Below are 18,375 nucleotides of genomic sequence, written 5' to 3' on the forward strand. Positions count from 1 at the left end.
CGTGCACATGTATTTATCTGTTTGTGTTTAGCATTTGCTTTGCAGAATACCAACCGATATCTATGGAATAGCATCAGTTCACAGATCAGAGATTTGTAAGTACTGCACAAGAGAGTAGAGCCTCAGATTGGCCTTCTCGTCACTAATCCTCAATGTCATTTAAAATTCTGAATAATTTATAAATATTTCCTCTCCCTTCCCCCCATCCCAAAACACCTTAATTCAGAAGTATTTAAAGCTACCTGGCACCTTTTGCAGCTATACTTGTGAGGCTCAGAATCTGCACTTTCATCAGAGTTGTCATCATTTTCCTCTGATGAGATTCCAATTTTACCAATGAACTCTTCCCTCTGGTGATCATCCATTAGCGCTATGTCCTGTTTGGGTGGGAAAGAAGATTCTGTCTTAACAGATCATAAATCTACTTCACAAGGTAACACATTACCAGCTTTTCTGCCATGCAGACTGCCTTGTGTTAACAACTACGGTAACACTATTTGAATGTTCTCCCATGTCATTCAATTCAGGTAAATATGGTCCCTCTATGATTAAACAAGGAACAACTACTTGTTTAAGAGGATAAAACTCATTTTTTTTGTCTATAAAAAGGAAGTGAACCTCAATGTAAACAGAGACTCAACTGGTGCAGTATTATACCATTAGAGGCATCTTTATGGGCATCACTGTGTGATACAATTCCTTTCAATTCCATGTTAATCTAGTTCTGTTAAAATAATATGTGTCTGTTAAAGCACTATTAATAGTGGATTTTTTTTTGACTCAGATCATTTTGACAAAACCAGCTTATGGACTGATCATACAAGCAGTTATGCTGGGAGATACAAAAGAATGACAACCTCTGGCATGGAAAAGGGCAGGACCATTTAGTTTTCTGGTTTGTGGTTTGTTTGGTCTTTTTGGTGTAAAGGGAAGAGGACGGCAGTTACCTCTCAGCCCAGTTAAGCTATAGCTAGAACAACACATCTGTTTGCAGCCTTCCTGTGAAACAGGTAGTTATTCTTCTTGATTTAAACCGAGCAATTTCAGTGACTCACCTAAGGTCACAGAGATAGTATTTATGCTATGTTCAGAAGAGTGCCCTGCAGTGGTACTTGAAATAACCAAATACAGTAGTCCAAATACTCTGTAGCAACACAGCTGTAGCAACAAAGAGCAATGGGTAAATTCAAGCACAACACGTACTAGGCTGCTATAGCGACCTCACTGCATGGAGTACATAATCACTGTTGTGTTGCTAGTATGAACACATGGTCTTATCAATAGGTTTACTGGTAGGTTTATTGAAGTTTGCTAAGTTACATGCCTTTTCTAATAAATTATTAACACAATACCTTAAAATGGACATGAATGTGATCTCTCAAGACATCCACCCTGAAGAATTTACGTCCACAGATTTCACAGGTGTATTTCTTGTCTCCATGTGTTAGAAGGTGCTTATTCATATTGCTCCTACATGAAAACACCTAAAAAAAAAAGCAGAAGGAAGGAAGGCCTTTTCATCATGTTCAGCAGGGCTACAATTCTTTAAAAGTTAGCCAATGAATAGCACAAACCATATTTAATTTCTTGTTCCCCAGTTTATGTTCTTTCTAGCCAGAAACACATGGACACTCCTGTTCTTCAGTCAGCAGACTACCTTAGAAACTCCTGACACAATAAAATACATGAATATAGTTTCAGAGAACTGACTGAAATTGGCTTTTGATCAGAGGTGGACTTCCAGCAAAGCTAGCGTAGAATTACATAGGATACATTTAAAAATACTTAGACAGAGTCTTTTGAATCAAGAATGCTGTGTCTTCATTGATATGTTATACATCCAAAGCATCAAAAATGAAGACCCCCCAACACACAATCCCAACTTAAGGGTTGCTTGAGTACATCTTGCACTAGGAATCATTCAATGTTTATAAAATCACTATTTAAATCCACAGTCTTCATTATCTGCAAAAATACCAACTTCAGATCATGAGTATTAAACACTCAAATGTAATAGTGCCATGGCTACAAAATGACTTCACTTTAAGTTCTAAGAGAAAATGATTCCTAATGCACACACAGTCAATTCCTCCTTTTTACACTAAGGCATAAGAACTTCACTCTAAGTAATGCAAGTCATAAGATTTCACTAACAGAGATAGTGGCCACGTTATACTCTATATTGTGTTATCTGTCTGAAAAAAAAATCTAGTCTGAACCATCCTTAGATAGCATGAGCCTGGACATATAATGCAGCTAAGGCAGTTTAGAGAGTCACACATTAGCTGGGCCACAGACTTGTTTTGTTGGTAACTGATCACATGCCTGCGAGTCACAAGGTAATCTGACACACACCCTTAGTGAAAGTCATTCACCTCAATCTCTTGGCAGGCTATGTGTCTATTCAGGTAGGCTGTGGTGGTTTAGTACATGAGTGGTAACTGGTTATACCACAAGAACTCAGCTGGAGACTTTAGATTCAGATGCACAATATCCTTGGAGTACTCTTGGAGCGAGAACACAGAGCTTCACATGGCACATGCTAGCAAAAAAGCCTACCTTCCCACACACAGGACATCCTGAAGGCTCCTTCTTGTAGCGAACCATGTTTTCCGTGCTGTGCTCAAAGTCTTCTCTTTTCACACGCCGTACTCCTTAACAGAACAGTCCCCATCAAAAAAACAAAACAAAAAAAATAAACCATGGTTTTCCACTCCAATCTGCATGCCCTTTCAGGTGAATACTGTAAAGAAGAGTGAAACACTGGGAAGAGCCTCAATGCAGAATTTAATTCCTAACAGAGAATCACTTCTTAGTAAAAATGGTGTCTCAAGAATATAAGAGCAGTCTTCCAAAGTGATATATTGTATCCTACTGTCATTATACCAAGGATAAAGTATCTGAAAGCAGGTATTTACTAACAACAACAGAAAAAAAGTCAAACCTAGTAGGCCTTGGCACTTTAGTCAGATATCTGGCCTAGAAATTCTCTCCCTTAGTCGCTAGGACAACCATTCAGCATCACCTTTGATGCTCCCAGAAGACTTTAGATCTCTTTCTCTGCTACTTTCAGTAGGAGAGAGGACTATTACTGTTCTGTGACAGCTAAACATGAGACTTCTTGCTATTGTCACTACACCTATTGTTCCCTAGTTCATGACACAGAACTGAATCACAGGAGATGCCAGTGATGGTATATCCAAGACACTAAATTAGATAGGCTGATTATTTTAATCACCTTTGGTCCTATCATCTAAAGCAGCAGTACCATTTTAATCATACTTACAGAGTCTGCAATCACCCAGGTTTTTCTAGAGTCTTTGAGAATCTCTAACATCCTTAGATGTTTGTGATTTTAAACAGTCAGTTCTTACAATCTCATTATCATATAGCCTCAAGATTTCAAAAGACAACAAAGCACACAGTACTCCATTATTTATAGTTACTCAGTGCTCACTTTCAGTCTTATACTGCAAGTAACTCCCTGCCCTCAAATTTTCAAGTTACCTCAACTTTTTAAATGAACAGAATTCAAAGAAAGAAAAAGAGATTAAAATCAGCTAATCTAAGCTATTGCATAAACCAAGCAACTTTCACTTAATGATTAGCAACATTAGATTCAATCACGTGAGGCTGAAAAAGAGATGCCCCTCCTACTAAGTTTTCACAGAATTAAACAATTACCCTTCAAGATCCCTTACTATTATTTTTAATAAATGTCGTATGTTGCTGAAACCTGCTACCCTAGATTAGCTTACTAAAAAGTGCTGGCTACCATCCCGAATAATCTAATGTGCAATCATTTCCTTAACATTTCCACCTCAACTGCCATTCCAAGGGTAATAATTAGGTTCATCTGCAGTATACTTACCTTCCAAGTGTCGTCTTTGATGGTCCAGCATGACATCTTTTCGGTAGAACATCTTATTGCAGATTTCACATGCAAACTTCTTATCTCCATGCTTCTTCTTGTGTTTTGAGAGATTACTGTTTGTAGAAAAGAATCTGAAACACATCTCGCACTGAAATGTCTTGTCATCTGTAAGCAAGAGAAACAATGTAACTCTTTACAGATGGAAACCGTTTTTGTGTATTTGTGAAGCAGACAGTTCTTCTGTTAGGCCTGACTTTTCACATACAACCCATCATACCCAAACTGAGGAGAGAAATGTGAAAATGTATTTTTTTTCTTTTACTTTTAAATCTGTTTTCCCATTAAGAAGATAATAAACACCAAACAGCCCACTGACTGAAATCTATGAGGTTAAATATCACTGAAATGCATTAGAAGACACTTGTTCAAAAGCAACGAATATGATATTAACCTGAATGCTGACTCTAGCATCACAGTTTCCTCATATGGGACATTTCCATTGTGGTCTAGTATATGTTAAAAGTCTGTTTCGAGTGGATTCTCTTAACATTCATCATAGTTTTTAATGTTTGTAGAATCACTGAGCACAGGTCAACCTAGCATCACCTGAATAGCTATGCCTAAATGACAGCATACCTTTTCCAGCACTATGTCCCAGTAACAGCCAATACAAAATGCTCCAGAAGAAAGTATAAAATCTCTAATGTGGATCATTACATGATAATAGGCCTATAGGGAATTTGTTTTGTATTCAGTATTTGAGACTCTCCTTGGAACATGAAAGCATGCTCCAGTAGATGGAATCTTCCAATGTTACAGCAATCATGAAGTAGTAGTTTGATTTGTTAAAGAGCAAGCAAAAAACGCTGCTCATTTTGGTAACAGTCAACTTAAGAGAGAGAACATAAGCTATTATCTTTGAATGACTAGAGAATACTGAGGTCACTTGACATTACTTTCCACTCTTCATAAGGCAGGGCTTTTATAAAAGCTGTACCTTTGAATGACTAGAGAATACTGACATCACTTGACATTACTTTCCACTCTTTATAAGGCAGGGCTTTTATAAAAGCTGTACCTTTGAATGGAAATGGAAAGATCTACTTTGGGTAGTGTTGGAACTACCCAGGTGATTCTGATAGTTATCATCAGTCCATAAAAGTAATCAGAATGTCATTTTGTAAGCACAAGACAATTCAGAATAACTGATGTCAGTAATCGCAATGGATGGCTATGGGAGAAAAAGACAATTTCTAGTGGTATCAAAAATATCTAGAAAGATTAGTGTAAGTATAAGGAAAGGATGAGAAAGCAGAAGAAAACCGTATTTCCAGGAACTACAAACTATTGATAGTCTTGCTCTTTTCCAATTCCTCTATTTCAGAGAAAAGAGGTAAAACTCAAGAATTTTTTTCAGGACAGACAGTTAAACAGAGATGGCGATGGCATATCTGTGAACATATGACTGAAGTACCAGCAAGAGTATTAGACAAGGGAGGGGGCAGGAAACACCAAAAATGCAAGTATGTAAGTGATTGCTGATCTACAGATCACTAGCTAACATTTTTTGAGGAAAGGGAGAAAGAAGAGGGGCAGGCTGTTTGTTGTGATGCTTTAAAAAAAAATAACTACTCTCCCTTCCTAGTTACTATTCCGAGATGAGTTTGTGGACATAGCCATAAAATGCAGTTATGAGTTATCATGACAATAAGCTGAATATCACCTTCTCACCTGTCCTGCAGTTATGGAATTCCAATGCACTCTCTATCCGAAAGGCCTTTTCACATGTGGTACACTTGTACCTGTACTCACTGTCAACCTGAGGATCGCAAACAATAAGTGTTTAAGGGGCCAAGTCACGCCTGACAGAGAAAGTCTGAATTGAATTACCTTTTCCTGTTTGTCTGTCTTTTCTAATTCACTTGTTTAACAGGATATTTAAACATACATTGGTGGAAAATTCTGATACTGTATTATCATATAATCTGAGCTTTATACAAAAACAAGAGAGGGCCATGCACCTGTGACAGTGTACTTGTCTTACTTGTAACCCATGGTCCAACATGGAGACAGAGTTTAGGAAAAGCAAGATATAATCTGACTCATCCTCCAGCTCCAAAACAGGGTTAGCAATCGCAATAATGGAAATATTCACTGGTAAGGCTCCACCATAGGCATGTTTATTATTTATATGCTTCAACACTGAAAGGCCCTCATCAACAGGCCAGGCACTGCAACAATAAGCACTGTATGTTATACATATGCACATAGCTTTACCCAGATAGTTCACACACTAAATGATGCTATAGGTTGGGATAAATGAAACAGGACAGGCAAGCAAGACTGGAACAATCCTACTTAGTACAATAAACTGAAGTCAGATCTCATCTCCAGATCCTACAGGTTCAGCTAATTCCATCTTGTCTTGCATTACATGATGTCTGAATATTTTCTACAGGAAATTCAGACATGAAGATGACCTTGTATGCCCAAAACTGTGTCTGCATTGTCCAAATTCATAAGCTCATCTAACAGAAGATGTTACCTGTCCCTATCAGTGTTGTCTCACAAGAAATTCACACAGATATCCACTCAAATATAATTGACCCAAACTCCCCAGCTAGCATCTTGGAGCTCACTGTACATTTTCACCTATCCTCAGAAAGAGCCCGCGAGTCATTTCCACTCACTTCATTCCTGCTGTGCTTGTATGAAACATGCTGCTTCAAGCTCTCTTTACGGCTGAACAGCTTTGCGCATTCCTCACACTTAAATAGTTTGTCACCTGAGGGGATCAATCAAGATTAAAAAAAAAAAAAAAAAAGGTAGTCAGAGACTGCTAAGACTGAAAATAACCAACTCCAGACAGTCAGAGGAAACCAAAGCACAAGCAATTGTAAATGAACAGGCTACAGATGTAAAATTTTAGTTATTCAGGAGATCCAAATAGTAGTTTTTGACCTTTTACATTCTAATTAAGTTTTTCTACTGATAATTATTTGTTTTGGTTCCCCCACCCTTTTTTTTTAATATTATTTTTCACAGATTCCTTAGAAGCAGATTATGGACCCTGGAACAGCAGGTCACAGACTAAAAAGCACTCGGCTGGTATTTACACAGCAATGTTTCCCATGCATCTGTGAAAATGAAGGACTGTGTATACATAAAGGGAGAGAACAGTTTTGATTGAAAGACCAGTTGTAATGGAGAAGCCACCACATCCTTGTCCCAGTTTAAAAATATACACCTGAATTCAAATTGTAAATGTTCTAATTTCAACTTTCAGCTACTATTTTCTCATGCTTTGGTCTGCCTAACTAAAAGAGTTCCCTAACAGGAAGAAAAAAAGAGCTTCGCTAAAATTACATATATCAGTATCTAAGAATAGCCTAGCTCTTTTACCCAAAGGTGAAACCAACGAGAGATAAAAACTATATGCAAAGGAGGCAAACAAACCCACCATGAGAACGGATGTGCCTGCTGAGGTTGCTGCTGTTCTGGAAGATCTTACTGCAGATACTGCACTGATAGACTCGTTTGTGCTCCCCAAGTTGTTTTATCAGCTTCCGACGTATACCATGTCTACTGGAGAGAATTAAACTTCTTTTGAGGGACATGGTGTTTTGGTGATGAGCAAACCTACTGGATTAGAGAAAGAAAGGCAGGGACTGAAAGGTATCCCACAGGTTGCAAGAAAAAGACCCATCAGCTGGCAAAAGCTAAAGAGTGTTATGCTCAGCTTCTGGCAGGAGGGGGAGCACTGGAGCTTCATAATTTCCAAGGTGACTTCTTCACCCATTGGAAGCAGATGTCAGAAAGCAGTTCACTCCACACTATCCTCACTAAGGCCAAAAAAGAAAAGAAAAGAAAAAAGCAGTAGCCACCAGCTTCAAAGATTCTCTCTTCAATTCTCTCTTCAGGTGTCTCACAGGAACATAAAGGAATTGTTCTGCTTACCTTCTAAAAACATTAGCACTATTTGAGCTTAGAAAACTTGGTAGTATTCATGCAAAAAGCATATATGGTAAGAGAGCAGCAAAGCACCAACAAGCAGTACTGTTTATTTCTCAGCAATTTTTGATGGCTCTCCACCTGCTAGGGACTTCATTTTATAGCATTATGAGCCCTACACAAAAAATCAATCTTACTGAGACAAAAAGACATAAAATAATCTAAATTCAAATGATCAAGAATCAAATGATATTTCACTCTCCTTGATGTTCTGTTATACTGAACATCAGTTCAGAACTAAAAATTTTCCGTTCACAGCTCTAACTCTGAGGTATCACATATGCAAATGAATTTGAAGTCATTACAAATTAAGACACAAATAAGATTGAATAATAACGGCTAATGTATATTCTTTGTCTATATTATCACCAACACTCAACAGGAGTAACATTTCACCATATAGCTGCAAGAATCACATTAAGTAAAGGCAGTAACATGATAGAAGATCAAATTCACATGGTCTGTACTCCAACATTCATACCACCAATATCACACCAACTATGCACTATCTTATAGCGCACAAGCCATCTTCGTGGCATTTTGAAGCAGCTCTTCTAGCAGCAGCACACAATTTTATACTAATGGAAAAGAGCTCTGTAGGCCCAGAATTTGAGCAGAACTGTTACATGCTACATAGTCAACTGAGAGGAAATTCTGCACCCCAGAACACTTACTTTGTCACTGAACTGATGCTATTTGTGGTGCTAGGCATCTTTCCTAAAACCAATTCCATAATCCTCTCTTCTGCAGCTGAAGGTAGGGCTACCTCATCAGGTGGGACCTCAGTTACAATTTCAGCTACACGTTCCACTGCAAACACATCACAAAAATACGGCATTAAGGTGGATAGCTAGATAGAAAACTTCAATGCAGAATTTTGCTTTCAGATTTGTAATAGGATATGGCACTGAACTGGCATCTATGAAAAATAACTCATGATGGCTGATAACTTCATAAGACTTGCCATATAGTGAAAGAAGCTACCGAGTCACTAGTAACATAGCCAAAAATTTTTTACAGTAGGTTCTTTTTTGATTTAGCAGTTCCCCAACCTACTGCTAAGGGGAAAGTTGACTATGCATCATGCAATTTCCTACTAGAACTAACAGAATTTCCTACTAAGATAGAGAAAGGAAGGTAACCTTGGGAGGATCCTTCACCTCCTATTTCTGCTTACATGAACCACGGCAGGTCTCTTCTAACTACTATCTCCTGTTTCTCTGGGCTTCTCTATTACTAAAACTCTGCAAGAGAAAGCAGACTACCTAAGTGTAGATGCTGCAATATTTAGTGTAGACTAAGAACTCAAGAGATAATTGACATAAATTTGTAAATCATCTGCTTTAGTAATCTACATACAAACTAAAAACCTCCACCCTGCCTGTGTGCTACTTTTTAGGTCTTTCTGAGAAGGTAGATGAGGGCATATGTGCTCATTCTTTTATCAAGTCTCTCTGTTTTACCTGCAGGATCTTTCTCTTTAACAATGACAAGGGGTGTTTCTGCTTTTGCTGTTTTTGGCTTTCTTCCCCGTCTGGCCTTCCTTCTTGAGTCTGCACTGGCAGTAGTAGTTTTATCACAAACTGTGGGCTGATCCACAGAGGGAGTCTCTGTTGCTTTCTCTGGAACAACCTCATTTTGGCTTGTTTGGGGGGCACCTTTGGCTTGTTCCAGGTGACTCAGCAAATGCTCTGTATGAATGGTAAAGAACATGAGAGCAAAGAGAGAAGATACTGTCATGAAACACTCAAAGGTATAAATCAAACTGAAGCCTATCTATCAGGTCAGCCTCACTTAATAGCCTCATTTCAAAATATTCTCTATTAAACTCTCTCAAAATACTCTGTACTTAACTCTCAGCATACTATCTATTAAACATTCAAATGATAACTAACATGGACGGAAGTTTTTAAGAGGTTTGTTAGATATCACTGGAAAAAGGCTGTGCCCCACTGATAATGAATCCATTTTTTCCAAAGGCCCATGAGATTTTGCAACCTGAGTCTCTTTTTCAAAAATTACTCATAAAATAATCTTTAGAGCTCAAATTCTTTTGAAAATCATATAAAGTAATTGCAAATGAAATGCAGGAAAATAATCTTATTAGCATTACTTAATCCGTCCTGTAAATATCAGACAGAAAATATCACTAAGCATAAGCTGGCATCACTGATCTTATGAACAGTTCACTGAGTTCACTGTTCTTCATGTTTTCAGCATCCACATGAAATCATCTAGACAACAATTTCATTTCTTCTAGATTCAGTACTACAGCTGTTTATCTAGAAAGTTGCCAGCTGCCAGTATCAGTAATGTCACTGTTCCACACCCTCTCTTTTTTTTTTAAGAATAAGTAACCAAAACACATAAAACCTTTATCTTACTGCATCATGGATAGGGAAATGGCTTCACAACATCTTGCTCTGCAAGAGCAGTATTCTCCTAATGTCTCTAATAGTCTTTCAAGAATTTCTAACCCTTCTTACCCGTCAGTAGCTGAGGCTCCTGGAAAGCAGATGAACACACTTTACACGTCCACTGGCTGGACTCTGCTTCTGCAGATCCACTGCCTTCTGGAGTGTTCACTAAATTATGACAAAAAGAAATACTCAAAAGCTTTGAAAATCCTTGTTACCTTATTTAACTTGTAAGGACTCTCTGCATATCACAAGACACCATTTGAGCAGTAATAGGCCTACTGAGGCAGCTGCTTAATTCTCAACTTCCCAGCTACATTTCATCCGTGTACCAAACAAAACTACGAGTCACATAGCTGAATGCGTACAATTTGCAAGCAACTGTTATAAATTCTGAAATATGATTTATTCTCTGTGACTACATGAACACCTGAAAAGTCAGAACAGAAATCAGCTGGTGCCAGGAGAGTAGGCTGGAGCTCTTGTAAACTCTTGAGGAACTCTTTATCACCTTCTGAAGAAGTGTGATGATCAAGACAATACAAAGTATCTCTGCTGTGACTAATCTTAAGCACCTTTAAAGTTACCAGTACTCTTCTAGGCCAGCTGAAGACAGAAGTAGAAAAAGCCTCCTTGCTCCCTTTGAAGAGCATCACAGAAACAAGAATATTTAGATTAACAGAAGTAATCGTGATGACAATGAAACCTGTTTTTGAGCATTTTCATTAATTTGATATTCTACGAACTACCATATTAATGTTTTAAATAACATGAGCTCATATACACAAAGAAAATAAAGAAAAAATAAATATTATTCTAAATAAACTAGTAGAAAATTCTTTTCTTTACTTAAGGGGAGGGAAATGGATAAGGAATGAAAAAAAAAATCAAGAAAATGGTACTCGGCTCACAGTCCACTGTTCTTTAAGTCCTTGGATGATCTGCCTAAATTTATCAAGAGTATCTGATAAATGTGGACTGGTTCACAGATATTTTGGTACACACACGGCTGAATATTCCAGTCTACAAGAATCCCCCAGAGAAGCAGGGTGGCTCTGCAATTAGGTTAAGCGAATAGCAGCACAGGAGATGCAAATTATACTTTGTTCCTGCCACAAATCTCCTGCATGACAGTGAGCAAGTCAGTTAATCTCTCTGCCTCCAATCCTCATCTGTACAGCAATGATAAACATAACTTCCTCCCTCCCACTGTTGTCTCTTAAACTGAAATAGGATATTTTCTGGGGCAGAGATTACTCCTTGTCACACGTGTGTTCAGTGCACTGCAACTACAGAGGTCTGATCTTATCCATGCTGTAATAAATAAAAAAATGACTCAGTAACAACAGATATTCCTCCTGAAAAGGCTATGGAAAGAATCTCCTGTCTTGAAATGTTTGCCCATGAGGCCAAAACAGCCAACTTAAGCTGCAATATTTTTCCTAACTAGAAGAAAAATAATCATGTTAGTAAGCACCATGTTAGCTGTTAGCCGTGTCTTATGAAGTTGCATGCTAATAAAACTGAAAAAAAATGCTATTTGCAAAGCTGAAGTCTGTTTTGGAAAACTGTCCCTGTTTCTGCACTTCGCTTGTTCCTTATATAGCTCAAGCAGGAAACCCAAAGACCCCACTTATGTACTGGTTTGCCAGGAAGACTGCTCTGTCTTTAGGCCTCCAGGTAGGCCACTGAGCCTATAAGCCTATGTAAAGTGTTTCCACTTTACTTGGAAACATGGCTCTGTCAGTCTACAACAGCTTTGTAGGCAAGCAGTCAGAATCAAAAAAAAGCGTATTTTGCTTTGGAAACACCAAAATATTGCAACAGTGGGAATACTTTAGGTTTCCCAAAGCACAGTACACAGCATTCTGTTTCTACTGCAGTTGGACTTTCCAACAGCAGGATGAAGGAGCTAGGAGGGGCTGTTCAAGTTCTTCATAATTTTTTCCCAGAAAAATTAAAGTTATGCCAAAATGAAAAGACAGCTCTCCAGCCAGTTTCTACATTTTAGCTGTAATGCTATATACTTCTGAGAAAGTGCTCTGTACACATTTCCAGCCACTCTTCCTCTCCTCACTACTGTTAATACCAATAAGCAAAATTTAGCAAAACAACTTTTCAAAGATGACACAGAATACTTTCTTTTGATCCAGATTCCTGTACTATGTATTCTGATTTTGCATTTAGATGTGGCAAGTTGTGTTAAATGGGTTCTTAATTTCACCCTTCCACTTATTAGAGACTAGGGGGTTTTGTTGCTTCATGATTAACTTCAGGGACTGTGCTTCTCTGACACAACTAGGGACTTCCTAAGCCATTTGTTCTTCTCCAACAGTATTTGCTTTGCATGTAAGTTTGTCTAAATTTGGGTTCCTGTGATCAAGTACAGTCTGAACTCTACTATACTTCTTATCATGTTGTAATTTGGGGATAGCTGCTGTTCTTGTCATTTCCAAACAGCACTGCTCCTATGCTCACATACTTTTATTTTCTTCTAGCACCTGACAAACTATTGCACCTTGCACAAGAAGTTGATCAATTTTCTTTGGAACACCTGCTCATCCCCTTCTGCAACCCTAACCACCTCCAAAGTCAGAAGCAGTTATAGAATTAATGAAAAATATTTACCTAGAAGTTTTAGGACTCTCTCACTTTTTAACTTGTATGAGTATTTTAAGCATGATCCATGAAAACAAAAACAGACTTTCGAATTGTCACTGAATTCATTATTTACTGAATGTTATATAGCCATAATAGATGCATAAATGTGGTAAATCTAGTGGCTCTTAGATCTGAATCTGTCCTGTAGCTCTCTTAAAAATACTACAATTTTGCATACTTGCTGTATCAGCTACTGGTATGCTGGATTTCTTCGCTTTTTTATGAGGGAAGACAGCAGATGAAGGCTTTGAAGAGATTTTGTTCCCTTCCTTATCATATTCCATTACTACCAGGCACATATCTGTGGAGAGGAAAAACAGTTCTTTTTCATTACTTTCCAGGCACTTTGGCTCTCTTGCTCTGTGCTAAGGGGCAATAATCATAGCCAGAAAGCTTTGCCCTATAGCAGGTGTAAAAAAGGAATTTAACATAAAATCCTAACCAGGACATTCTTATGCTTGAATCTCACACAATATGCCTTTCATATTGTGGAGTGTATATTGAAAGTGCTGAACAGAATGCACCTGAACAATTTGTGTTGTATATATACACACAAAAATACACGAACAGGTTAAACAAAAGAGGAAAAAGAGGAAACCTCTTAATTAATACCAAAAGGAAAAATCTTGGAATTCTGAAACATATTAACAGCACTGATTCAGCTGTAGCACTTAAGACTATGCTTACCACCAGGAATAGCCACAAAGCATATTAATGGCAATGGCATCTCCCTGAGCTATTTGTCGCCCCCAAATTACATTCAGCATAGCAATAACACTGTATGGGAATACTGCCAACTCAACAATAGAAAAAAATGCCCTTGCAATGCTTAAGGACCTTGCCTTTTAGCTATATAAACATAAGAGTAGAAGAAAATTGAGAGGCAGAGGAATAAAAGACCTCTGGTAATTCTAATACAGATTCTAATAAATCTGCTGTCTCTCCTTGCCAATGCACAAGCTATCATGCAGAATGACAGTTCAGTTTTGAGTTTATCTTTTTCTAGTGAATCCTGTGTAAGGCTCCATTACAACTGAAAGAGAATGGCTTCTTTGGCAAATCTGCATATACATTTAGACTTACTATGACATTGAGGTTACTTCGCAAAGAAGATGAAAGCTCTTCTACCCACGTGTTTTGATGAAATTACCAGTTCTTTAGTTAAGAACTATTTATCCAGTTTGCTCAGTTTGAGAGGCTGAATGATCAACTAGCTTATCCATCTCTTTCTGAAAACTCACATACATCATGGTGAAGAATCTGTGTTTCTTCTGGTATGACAATCATGTATGTTGGTTAGTCTGACTCTAAAAGCTAACAAATTCAGGGTCAGAGCCTATTAAAAAGCAGTATCAACTGCCACAGCAGGAGATCATCAGTCCCTGGGCCCTTAGGAAGGAAAAAAGGCCCCCACACATACCATTGGCAATACTAGTGACCTGCTTCAGCACTGGCTTTTCCATTTTTTTGGCGTAAAAAGCTGCATACCACACTCGCAGCTCAGTTCCTGGTGGAATGTCCCGGGAGGTGGTGAAGTAAATATCACTGTCATGCTGAAAGGCAGTTAAGTTCTGATGTTCATATTCGGTGGCTGGTCGCACCATCATCATCCAGTTGCAATCATCTTCATTTGAGGTATCAAAATACAGTAGGGGCCCATCCTTCTGGAACACCTGCCAGACAGGCAAACAAGCAAAATACACAGTAATAAAACCAAGCTAAAAAGAGTTTTAATTTTCTGCTTTTTCACATCTTTCATTGCATGTGTATTAGAAACAAAGCAAGCCTCAGCACTTGCATCAGAAAAGCATCAGTCACATCTTCAAATGAATAAGGCCGAGATAGAGTACTAGTGGCAGAATGGGAACAGAATGAACTTCTATTCTAAGAAGTCTTGCTTTAGCCACTATTTTCTCACTGGAATTTGAATGACTGGATCAAGGGGAATGGGGGAAATCCAAACAGCACACTGTGAAATACTCATTAGCCCTTGCATTGCATTTCTAAACCTTAATTACTGATCTAAATCAGTATTACTGAAAAGGGAAGACTGAATTACATTTTTACCATAGTCTTTTTTCCACACAGGTTGTCAACAGAAGTGTAATACAAATGGAAGACCAAAAAACAAACAAAAAAAACAAAAAAAACAAAAAAAACAAAAACAAAAAAAACCCAAAAAATCAAAAAATGGAGTGTTCCATAAACCTTATGCAGGTGCAACTCATTGAGAAAACAGGATCAAATTGAAGAACTTCACTAAAACATTGAAATGAACTGCTATAGTCATGACCCTTCCTGTATCATTATGTGCAGAAGGTGAAAGATGAGCAGTTTTCAGGACTTTATCCTAGCCTTGTCTCCTATAAGGACATTCACTTCAATGACGCTGAACATGCCCCTTGTTAATTTCTTCTGTATCTTGTCCAAGGAAGGCTTGTGCAGGTGGCTTGTTATCAGGCATGCTTAAAAGATGCCAAATATTTCTCTCCTCCATCACTTTTTCATAGTTGAAGATAGGATAAAATCATCGCAGGTAAACCAGACCCCATGTTACTGCTTTTCATGTGCTGCATCTTACCTTCAGAGGAAAAACTGATTCTTTTTCCAGTTTGGCAACTCTCTTGGATTCAAATGGGCCAAACTGGGTACGCTTCACTAGCTGAGTCAGGGCAAACACACCTTCAGTCCCGTCTTCCAGTTGTCTTATCTCCAAATTGGAAGGCAGAGATGATCTAAGAATTGAAGAGAAAATCGAGAAAAAACAGATGCTATGCAGAACAGTTACGTATGGCACAAACCTGCAGGAACCCAGGGAGGAAGAAGTCAGCACCCATTTCTCCATTCTCCAGTGACAGAAATCTCTGATTTCCATCAGGATTTATAAATAAACAGAGAACTACCAGCAGTGCAAGAAGTTTGAGTCAGGGTTTATTCCAGAGCTCAACACACAGAAGTCCAGGGAAGCTGACTGATAACATCGTGAGGCCACTGTCTATCATCTTTGAAAGATTATGGGGATCAAGGGAGATCCATAATGACCGAAGAAAGGCAAATGTTGCAGCTATCTTCAAAAAAGGCTAAAAGGATCACCAAGCAACTACAGGCCACCTATCTTGCCTTCAGTCCCTGGGAAAATCACCGAGCAAGTTCTTTCTGGAACCACTTGTGAGCACATGAAGGAGAACAAGGTGATTGGAAACAGCCAACATGGACTGACCAAGGGTAAATCACACCTGACAAACCAATTGCCTTCCAAGATAAAATGACTACATTTGTGGATGAGGGAAGAGCAATGGATGTCATTTACCTTGATCTTATCAAGGCAAGGCTTTCAGCTCTGTCCCTTGTATCCAAGTTGGGGTATTATGGTCCGAACGGGTGCACAACTACTTGGGTAAATAACTTGTTGGATGGCTGGGCTCAGAGAGTCATGGCCAATGGTTCATACTCTACCTTCAGGCTAGTAACAAAGTCGGGTACCACAGGAATATGTGTTAGGATCTGTTCTGTTTAACATCTTTATCAATGACTGCACTCTCACCACCGAGGAGTGAGGTGCACTCTCACCAGTTTGCAGATCACATCAGAGAGGAACAGTTGGCAACGCTTGGAATTGGCTGGAGGGATGGGCCAGCAGGAATCTTATGAAATTCAGCAAAGACAAATAAAGAGCCCTGCCATGGGAAGGAGAGCACCTTGGCCATAGTGCAGGTTGGGTACAGTCTGGCTGGGGAGGAGCTCTGCAAGAAAGGCACTGGGGGTTGTGGTGGACAGTGAGCTGGATGTAAGCATGTGGTGTTCCCCAGCAACAGCAAGCAGCTGTGTCCTGGGCTGTATGAACAGGATCACCACAAGGAGAGTTAGGGAAGTGACTGTTTCCCTCTATTTGGCACTTGTTAAACCTCATCTATGCACTGTGTCCAATTTTGGGCCCCCAGTACGGAAGAGACATCAACAAACTGGGTCAAGTTCAGGGCAAAGCCACTAGGATAGTCAGGGTCTGGAGAGCTCACTCAAGAGGAGAGGATGGGGGAGTGAGGCTTGCTCAGCTGGGGGAAAGGACAGCTGCAGGAGGACCTAACAGCCAACCCCCAGTGCCTACAGGGATGTCACCTAGACAAGGGAGCCAGGATCCTCCCAGGGGTGCATGGTGGGAGGACAAGAGACAATGGACATGAACTAAAACAAAAGAGGTTCAGACTGGATGTTAGTTCTGACTGGAACATTCTGAGATCTCTTTCAATCTGAATTATCTTATGGTCTCTAAATGTTTTTGCTTTGATAAAACTTAATTTTAAAATAATCTACGTTCTTCTCCAAATTCAAACACCTTACATACTAAAGCAGATCGCAGCTCTTAAGATGACAGTCCTGTAGATTTCTCTTCGGTTTTCTAGCTCCCTTATTACATCCAGACACAGATCACAAGTGCTTCTGTCTTCAGTGCCTCTCTCACTTACCAGATCACCTTCTGAGAAGAACTGTATGTAAGTATCTTTTCTACATAAAAGAGAGAAAATCTTCCAGAAAAAGTCTGTGACTGGAACCACCATATTGGTTCTACAGATACCAACTGCAACTTTGGTTTTTCAGCTCTGTGCTAATGGATGAAAACCTAAAAATAATCAGACAGACTACTGACTACTCTATACCAGCTGAAACTAGCTGATCTACTTTCATATCTAGATGGAGAAAATTTAAAAGTTTACAATCTTAGTGATAAGCAAATTAATTTTTAAAAAACACTTTCAGTTTTAATAACAGAATACGCAAAGTTAGCAATGGTGGAGTTCAGGAGACATGTTTCTTAACATTTCTTTTTCAAATCATAGAGTATCCATTTTATCTTTTCAGTAGGACTGAGGAAAATAACAATCAGGTGATTAAGTGACTAGATTGGTATTTATGAGATTCAGATCCAGTTTGTGGTTAAACTTCCCCTCAACCTCAGACAACCCACTCTCTTAGCCACTGTTTCCCAAACGTAAAATAAAGATTGCAATGACATTTCTTCTTCCCCTTTGTTATCTTATCTACTTTCAACTGTTAATTCTTCGGGAAAATAAATACATTTTACTGTAACAGTTATTTTTTTTAACTCTATCACTATCCAGCAGCCAACACTCCTACTAGAAAACATGTATGTATCTGCATGTCAAAAAAGGCTGAAAACTAGTGCTAACACACCATATTGACAAACATTCTCAGTTGGAACATCAGGCATACTAAATCACAGTGTAACAAAAGAAATGAAAGAAAAAAAATGATAAAAGCTAGGAAATCATAGTTTAACTTGTAATTGCATCTACTTAGTATAGATTGGAGATCTACCACATTGCTCCGTTACTGTCTTAGAAACCCACCTCCATCATCATTTTCTATCATTACTACAGCATTTCAAAATTACCC

At 38.6% G+C, this 18,375-nt stretch overlaps 1 protein-coding gene across 6 annotated transcripts in view; it reads right to left on the bottom strand.

The window, feature by feature from the left end:
- The window catches only part of PRDM15 (PR/SET domain 15), a 39,821-nt gene that overhangs the window by 12,055 nt on the left and 9,391 nt on the right, over positions 1–18,375 (bottom strand). For 3 of the 6 annotated variants that reach the window (XM_062599149.1, XM_062599131.1, XM_062599140.1), the window contains exons 4-16: positions 15,545–15,698; positions 14,384–14,636; positions 13,142–13,264; positions 10,372–10,470; positions 9,349–9,576; positions 8,560–8,695; positions 7,335–7,516; positions 6,565–6,659; positions 5,606–5,693; positions 3,872–4,039; positions 2,560–2,654; positions 1,353–1,484; positions 243–377 (exon numbers count right to left, since the gene is read on the bottom strand). In XM_062599149.1, the coding sequence (XP_062455133.1) occupies positions 243–377; positions 1,353–1,484; positions 2,560–2,654; positions 3,872–4,039; positions 5,606–5,693; positions 6,565–6,659; positions 7,335–7,516; positions 8,560–8,695; positions 9,349–9,576; positions 10,372–10,470; positions 13,142–13,264; positions 14,384–14,636; positions 15,545–15,698 (1,888 nt within the window). Of the gene's footprint in view, positions 1–242; positions 378–1,352; positions 1,485–2,559; positions 2,655–3,871; positions 4,040–5,605; positions 5,694–6,564; positions 6,660–7,334; positions 7,517–8,559; positions 8,696–9,348; positions 9,577–10,371; positions 10,471–13,141; positions 13,265–14,383; positions 14,637–15,544; positions 15,699–18,375 lie in introns of those variants that run through there. The other 3 variants (XM_062599160.1, XM_062599169.1, XM_062599173.1) reach the window with 3 other exon arrangements.

The sequence above is a fragment of the Rhea pennata genome, chromosome 1, assembly GCF_028389875.1.
Source record: "Rhea pennata isolate bPtePen1 chromosome 1, bPtePen1.pri, whole genome shotgun sequence".
NCBI lineage: Eukaryota > Metazoa > Chordata > Aves > Rheiformes > Rheidae > Rhea > Rhea pennata.